General features: G+C 45.0%; 1 protein-coding gene across 2 annotated transcripts; it reads right to left on the reverse strand.

Annotated features, from left to right (window-relative positions):
* Positions 1 to 1858: 1858 nt before the first annotated feature.
* On the reverse strand, positions 1859 to 7610 carry LOC123123451 (uncharacterized). 2 transcript variants are annotated; one of them, XM_044543959.1, is made up of 4 exons: positions 7438 to 7610; positions 7096 to 7234; positions 6018 to 6186; positions 1859 to 5063 (listed from the first exon to the last, which is right to left on the reverse strand). In XM_044543959.1, the coding sequence occupies exons 2-4, from the start codon at positions 7207 to 7209 to the stop codon at positions 2071 to 2073; spliced, it is 3276 nt and encodes a 1091-aa protein (XP_044399894.1). In that variant the 5' UTR covers positions 7210 to 7234; positions 7438 to 7610; the 3' UTR covers positions 1859 to 2070. The 2 variants fall into 2 exon arrangements, with proteins under 2 accessions (XP_044399894.1, XP_044399893.1); XM_044543958.1 differs by having other exon boundaries at positions 7096 to 7238.
* Positions 7611 to 8158: the final 548 nt, after the last annotated feature.

Here is an 8158-nt window from a genome sequence, read left to right on the forward strand (position 1 = left end):
TTCCTAAAAATATATGTAGTTGAAAGGTGCTCATTGCGAAAGACACAGACATTGCGGGCATCCCAAATTTTCCACAAGATGGCGAGGGCGACGGTAGGCCAGATGTTGATGCCGAGGCCGCCCGGTGTGATGATCTCACAGACAAGGTCGATGGAGGTTGGGATGTCGAAGCCCAGGAGCAGCCAAACCTGTGTGGCCTTAGGGCACTAGAGAAAAGGTGAATCGCATCCTCACTGTGGTGATCACGTCGCGAGCATGAAGAGTCAGAGGATATGGTTTCAAGCAGAAGGCTCGCCTTTGTGTTCAACCTGTCTCTGGATAGAAGCCAAGCAAATATTTTGACTTTGATTGGGGCCATCGAGCTCCAAATGTAGCCAACGTTGATGTCAACCTCGGAGTCGGGGCGTTTTGATCTCTCCATATAGAAATACAAAGAGTATTGAAATCCATGGCCTCTTGCTGTGAAGAGATTTGCAAATCAATAGGTGAATACACAAATCTTGATGAGATGCAAACAACATATCTAATTTTGAATGGTTCTAAACTTGAGATGTACGACAATTACATGTACGATTTTGATACGAAACCGCATAAATCGGAAGAATGATGTGATCCAATAATTTGCTTATTGCATCGTCCATAAATTGGATGTGGGGTGTCGTACGCATAGCATCTCTTCTTCTTCTTTAAACTTCAGCAACTATATTCAAACGATGTGTTATCTATCGAGGAAAGGAACTAGGGAATCAGGGGTTAACATGCCAAACATCCCGGGTGTACTAATAAAAGTGAAGTGAGCTAGCTCATGCGCGGCAACATTAGCTTTGAGATACCAATGCCAGTATCAAGAAGAAATGCATATTGAACCAAATGCCTTTTTGTTGAACCAAAAGAAAGTACCAACAAGAAATGCATATTGAACCTCTGGTGATGAATTTTTACACCAAGGCCCTTATGTTTTTGTTATTATGGCGGTTATTTTCTCCACCAAAGAGTGTTCCCCTCCGTGCTCACAAACACGAGCAACATCTCATCCAAGAGACTCCCAACATCTAAAACAGCTTGTACTAAAATCGAATGAAGCATGACTCTCTGCACAAGTAAGCAGTTCAAACAGGGCACACGAACAACCCCGACTCCAATACCGATAACAGAAACATAGCAAAGATTTTCTGACAACTAGTGAGCATAGCAATGTATGTTCCGACCAACTGGAAATCAAACAACAAACAAGTTAATTTGAGTGAGTTCAACTAAGTGGAAATCAAACAACAAACAAGCTACTTTGGATCCAGAAGATATAGCAAGGATAATGTCCAACACAGGACCGACCACCGTTTTCTGTTCCGAGAAAAATAGGCGAGCAGTGTCAACGGCGGCAGCAACTGGGGAGGTTTCTGGAAACTCAGAACATGCAATTTGGCCATCAATCTGACATCAGGCTAGGAACAACAGTCAAACTGAAAACCACTTCAAGATTCTTCCTAGTAAAATGAAATCTACCATCTGGAAGATAAACTACATTTCAAGAGGGCAACATCGTCTTCAAAAACTTGATGGTAGTCACCATCTCGAACAACAAGATCTAACATTATGAGGGCCCTGATGCTAATGTGATCCCAAGGTATGCCGCATGCCTTCAAGATCTTCAATTTTTTATGAATTTCCTCATCAGCCTTTCTACATTCGACGTTGACAACCTTGGGGTGTGCACACTCAAATGATTCTACTATTGTTTCTACGGCCCCTGTTGCTCCTGTGAGGTTCTATATGATATACAAATAAATTAACTTAAGTTCAGTATATATAGAAAGTTAAAAATATATGTTGTTTCATGGATGCACTAATTACTTTGGAGTTGCGAAAACAATCGTGCCCCACATTTTCAATTGCTACAGTACATTTTTACATATACACAGAGCCAAAGGTGCTGTGCACATGGCTCACAAGTTATAAGCCTTCTGCTACTTATTCAGACATGCATTACAGTATTACACCCTTATTAGACAAACTATCATCTGGGATGACTTACCAAACAAAAATTGTCAGGTAAGGAAGGCGATGATGGACTTAGCTGAGTGAGACCAACTTCTTCTCCAGGCGCTTTGCTGAGCGAAGGGCCTCCAGAGCCTCTGCCTGCTTCCCTTCGCGCTTCAAGGTGAGGGCCTTCAGTTTCTCAGCCTTTATCTGTTCCTCGAGCTGGCTTTTCTCTGTCTGAACCTTGCTTGTGGCTGCGACGGTTGGCCTTGCCTCTGCTTTCACCAAAGGTTGAGGGCTCGGAGATTGCGTGGACAGGTCAGCTGCGCTCCAGCCGATGGATTTCAGGGCAGACATCATTTGAGGATCAATAAGATCTTCCACAAACGCGTCACTTGCTTCAGACTTTCCTCCAGAGTTTGAACCCTGGCTATCTGACTCTTCCAGTTGGCTCTCTAGTGACTTGGCCAATTCGAATTCCGCATCTGCTTCCGCAGTCTTTCCTTCTCTCCTCAACTTGAGGGCGTTGCGCTTGTGAGTGAGGGATTCACGCTGGATTCTGAGACGGTCTCGGCTGGACATTGCCTTTTGAGGCTCAACGGACTTGTTCTCCTGTGCTGGAGGGGCATAGGTCAACGGGCCGGTGTGGGTGGTGACGCTGGCAGACTGCTGGATCGAATTGCTCTGCTGCACAGCTGATGTGGCTAACTCATGTGCACCATCCTCACTGTCTTGTTGAGGGGCTTCAAGACGCTTCTCTAAGAGTTTTGCTAGTTTCAATTCTTCTCTAGCTTCTGCCAACTTCCCTTCTCTCTTAAAAGCAACTGCTTTTCTCTTATGGAGTAAGATATCATCTCTGAGTGTGTCGCCTCCATGTGGCTTCGGAGGTTCTTTATGATCAACATCAGAAGGTGAATGTGATGCTTCTGCAGTTTGCAACTGATCAGCGATAGGTGACCTGGAGAAGGCTGAGTATGCTCCATCACTAGTTACCTTTGATTTGTGGGCAGGTTGAGAAATGACTGTTTCAGTTTGTGGTTTGCTTCCAGAACTAGCTACAGCGTCCATTGACGCACTAAGTTCAGCTGCATTCACTGGCAACAAAACATCCTCCTTCAATGTATGTCTTATTGAAGATGCAGTAGCATGAACATTAGGGACATGTTGAATATCATTTTTGTTTTCCGTAGTCTCATGTTCACCAGGACCTGAACCTTTTTGAGAAGCAGTTGAGTTAGCCAATTCTTCTATCTCCGCCAGTTGCTCCTCCAAGACCTTCGCCTTCTCTAGTTCCTCTTCAGCTTCTGTGTTCTTCCCTTCCCGCCTAAATGCAAGAGCCTTCCTTTTGATAGCAAGCAATTCCTTCTGAATCTGACCCTTATTCTTCTTTGGCTTCTGAGCAACTACAGGTGAACGATTCAATGGTTTATCTGTTGTTTTCACAGAATCATTATCATCATCTTCCCATCCCATATTTTTCAACACAGACAGCAATGCTGGATCCTGCATGTCATTGTCTGTCACCTCAGGTTCATAGCCTTCATCAGCAAAATCCAGACTAGGGGGTTCAGCAATGAGTGGGGACTTTGAACTAAAGACCATGTTTTCCCTGGCTACGGGTCTATTGGAAGAGCTTTCAAGCTCTTCGAGTTGCTTCTCAAGAATACTGCCTTTCTTCAACTCTTCCTCGGCTTCATCCACCTTTCCTTCCCTTCTCAACGCTAGTGCCTTCTTTTTCAGAGCTAGCAGCTCCCTCTGAATTGCAAGCTTACTTTTCGGTGCTGATACACGACGCGTGTTAATCTCTGTGACTCTGATATCTTCAGTGTGTGTGATTTTCTGTCCTGGAGAAAGGACCTCCGACTCTGGCTGTTCAGTTTCCAAATCCTTCTCAAGTAGCTTTGCCTTTTTAAGCAATGACATGGCCTCTGCAACATTACCAGCCTTCTTGTGAGAAACAGCCTCTCTTTTCAGAGCAAGCACTTGTTCCTTTACTGCCTCTCGATTCAAAGAAGAAACAGGTGCATGGCTGTCCATTTGGTTGTCATCATCTTCACTCCAACCAAATGATTTTAGGGCAGCAGCCATAGCTGGGTCATTGATGTCATCGTCTGTAACATCGAAATTGCCATCAAAGTTAAGATCATCAGAGACAGCCAGAATTTGTTCGAAATTGATAGCAGGTAGTCTTGAATTGTCATATAATATGTCGTCCTGGTTATCATCATCCATGTTATGAATAATTGCAGCCAAGTCATCATCAGACTCTTCTGCTTCGCCCAGAATTTCCTGTTCTTCCAGTTGTCTTTCCAAAATTTTAGCCTTCTTCAGCTCTTCCTTTGCTTCAGCAAGTTTACCTTCGCGCTTCAGAACTAGGGCCTGTCTCTTCAGAGCATTAACCTGGGATTTGTCAATACCACCAGCTTTCTTGCCCTCTGATGTCTTTGGTGCTACTTCTCTAAGAATCTGTGACAGCTCTCCTTCAACACTCATAGCAGTTGGCCTTGTTTCATCATGAAGATCTGCATCTGACCAGCCTAGATCTTTGAGTTCAGAAGCAAGATCATTCTTTTCTTTTCTAACCCTTTTCCCACTTGGAGCCTTTTTTGTTACAGCGTCATCATAATCCTCAATCTTCTGGGTACCAACAATGGCACTAACATTGGGAGCTTTTGTCGCCATTCTCCTGCTCTTTCTCAATTCTAATTCAAGTGCTGCGGCTTGCCTCTCAAGCTCTTTACCATGCTTGAACGCCCGCAGTGCTTCCTCAGGTTTTCCTTCTGACTTCAGTATTTTGTACTTTCCCTTCTCCTCTACTGCTTGTTGACGCAGTTCTTCCGGAGTAAAAATGGACGCAGTGTTGTTGAGTTCATAATTTTGTGCTTCAGTGGAAAGGCTTCCATCACCATTCCCATCCATACTGGCTTTTCTGGAACCAGAACTGGATGCACTGGCAGTGCTTACGGTTCTCCCAGGAACCTCAGAACCCAGAGATTCCCTACGAGAAAGCTGACCGTGCACACTATCACCTCCAAGAAGTTCACTAAGTATTTCATCCTCTGGTTTAGAAGCTGTTTTTGTGTTAGCTGTGAAAACAACATACATAGAATTATTTGCAAGTCAAGTATTTCTAGCAAAACAGATGTGAAAAGAAACACTCCCTCCATTCCCTTATACAAGGCCACAAACTCAAATTACAGGTACCTAGGTAAAATTTAATGACTACTTTGCAAGCCAACTTTTCTTCTTGTTAACTGGGATCATTAATACGCCCGCATGCATGCAAGGAAGAAATGAGAAGGAAGTAGCACAGTGTCATTATGACTACATGCATGCAAGTATTAAACAAGTTGTCAGTACGAGAAAACATCATTAAATTTTGCCTCGGTTACTGTTAGTGGCCTTGTATAGATGCAAAATGTATTTTTTCATAATGGCCTTGTATAAGGGAATGGAGGGAGTATATAATTGCGTACTCTTTAAGTTGACAACAGCATACTACTATAACTGGAGTAAAACTTAACCATGTATCAGCTTGGTGGGAAATAATAAAGAAAGCAATGCAAAATAAACATGAGAACCATCTACAGAGAATAGAACCTTTCATAACAAAGATCAAAATTATATGGTTTTATCAGCACTTGAAATTCTGAGCTGTAGCTACCAGACAAACAGGAACATATTAAATCACGTGAATGGACAAACACTTGTTTAGCAGTAAGAAGAGGAAAGCACCATTGTTAGGTTATTCAATTATCCCCTGTGTTTTAAACCGCATGGATATACATCTCATACAGAACTCCAAACAGGAGGACAAATGTCGCAGAGCTCAGCCCTGCAGCTCGACTGTGCACAAGTGCCCTAATGTGCTCTGGTTGGGAAGGTTGCATAATACAAAAGCAATTGTGTCCAATGCTGACAATCAGAATAATTTTTAATCAAGCAGGACTCACCACTTTTAGATGTATCAAGTATCAATCAAATCATAGTTCCTTTGACGAGAAACAAATATGATAGAAAGCACGTGGAAATAAATTGACCTTTTCCGGCTCTATTTTTGTGTCCGTATCTCAACTCATAGCGTGCTGCTTCCTCGAGTTTTTTGCAAGGATCACAAATTCGAACAGGTGAGTCACCCTGTCCACGTAACACCATCCTCTGCTGGGTGCAACTGCTGCAGAAGAGGCCTCCACATCTTTGGCAATGATGCTACATGTTAAATACACAAAAGTTAACACAACTCCTGGTCCAACCATCTCCATAAGATTACAAGAAATGTGAAGTTTCTGTCAAGTGACAAATATGCAAACACTAAAGGTGAATCCAACCATTTAAATTACTGAAACAGAACAAGAGTTATTTTTAGACCCAATAAATCCAAACTTCATGAGAGACCGGCACCAGCACAAGAACTTTCTGTTTAAAGCTTTGGATTTGCGAATGTAGATTCAGATAGCATAAAACAAACATGCAGCATAACTTTTTTTTATTAGGCATGAAACAGAGAAATTATTAACTTTCACTGCTATGACTAAAAGAGATTATCAGTCGACATACATTGAGGTCATTCCAGTGAGAACGTGCACCAACTTAGTTTTCGCCCTCTGCACAAGCTCATGGGAATGACCTCATCCTCCTCGACATAATCGCAGTGCACGGAACTAAAAGGTGTGAAGCTTGCAGCATGTAGTGGTTCTGTACTTTTTTGGGGCTGTGATCCGATCAAGCACTAATAGGCTGAGATGCGTGTCAACACCTCATCTAACCGCCTTGTAAGCACATGGTGAAAGCCCACAGTTCAACCTGTTAAAACTGCTAATTCTTGGTTCTGCATAGTCATAACAGCAGAGGCAGAGCGAGACGTGGCCAGAATTTATCCAAGTAATGAATAGACTTTCTTTGAACATTATAAGTAGTGTGAAACAGTGATCCAAAAGTGAAGGGGATTCCGATGAAATGCAACTGAAATTGGGGTGGACATGACACGCAATATGGCAAAGGAAACTGCAGCACCGTCAGTAAATTATATGAACCGGACTATTGTGCCCGATTCGATCATGGCAGAGGAGTACAGTATGCTTCATACCATCATTACAAGGCCAAGAATCATGAGATTACCTTCCGTGTAAACAAGGAGAACTGAGCGGCGCAGCCCTGGCAGTTGGAGGCATCCAGCACCCAGGTCGCCCCTCGCATCGACGGCTTGGGCGGCAACCCGATCTTCTCCAACATGGCTACTGGCAGGAAGAAACCCTGCCTGCCTGCGAGCAAAGAACTCTACAGGTTAAATCTAATCACTAGAACCCAGATGAAGTTAATCAGAGAGAGCGACGGCGACGATGGAGAGGGGCGCAAGCGCAACTCCTGACCAGCGATTGGTGGATCTGGAGCAACAACTCAGGAGTGCCGTGCGGGTACGGTGAAGGCGGGGTGGAAGAGGAGGAGGGGGAGGAGGCTGACCTTGGTCGAGGGAGGAGGAAGACGAGCGCCGGGTCGTCGGCGCCCCCGGACGGGGCGGAGATTAGAGGCGGAGCGGGGAAGAAGCACGACGCCGGGCCGGAGTCGGGGTCGGAGTCCAAGGGCAGGGGATCTTGCAGGGTTGCCCTCGGAGGTCTTCCTTTGCTTGGGTGGGTTTCTCGTAGTACTTTTTGATGGAAAAAACATGGTTCTTTTTTTTATAGAGTAAAATGCACTGGCAGTCACTGAACTTGCGAAGAGCGCTCACTTTGGTCACTGTACGTAGAAATACGGCCAATACGGTCACCCAATACGACAAGACGTGTTTGTACGGTCACTGTTCCCCGTATGCCACCCGTCGCCGTTCGGTTTGACCACGTGTTGATCAATCCTAGACGCCAGTTGGCATTAAGCAGGCGGTAGCGTGGTGTTTTTGCAGAATCCCCCCTGGTTCGTTGTGCTTTAGCCGAAAGCGCCTTGCCTGTTCGGCTTCGATCATAACGAGGGGAGGAGGAGGAGAGCAGAGGAGGCGATCGTCGGCGGCAGCGCACCATCTCCGGTCATCGAGATCGCGGAAGGGCCGGAGTTGCCGCGGAGGTGCGCCGCATCGCGTCGCTGCCGGAGGGGCGCCGCATCCTCCTCAAGATGGCGCCTGTTCGTCGACCAGATGGAGCTCCTCCACCGTACTATGGTAAGCCCCACTTACATCTGCCATGATTGGTGC

The sequence above is a fragment of the Triticum aestivum genome, chromosome 5D (genome assembly GCF_018294505.1).
Source record: "Triticum aestivum cultivar Chinese Spring chromosome 5D, IWGSC CS RefSeq v2.1, whole genome shotgun sequence".
Classification (NCBI taxonomy): Eukaryota; Viridiplantae; Streptophyta; class Magnoliopsida; order Poales; family Poaceae; genus Triticum; species Triticum aestivum.

Coding starts and splice junctions, on each gene's coding strand:
- LOC123123451 (XM_044543959.1), bottom strand. CDS start 7,209: ATGTTGGAGAAGATCGGGTTGCCGCCCAAGCCGTCGATGCGAGGGGCG. Junction 6,187..7,095: donor TCTCCTTGTTTACACGGAAG/GTAATCTCATGA, acceptor TTTAACATGTAG/CATCATTGCCAAAGATGTGG. Junction 5,064..6,017: donor CAAAAATAGAGCCGGAAAAG/GTCAATTTATTT, acceptor TTGTTTTCACAG/CTAACACAAAAACAGCTTCT.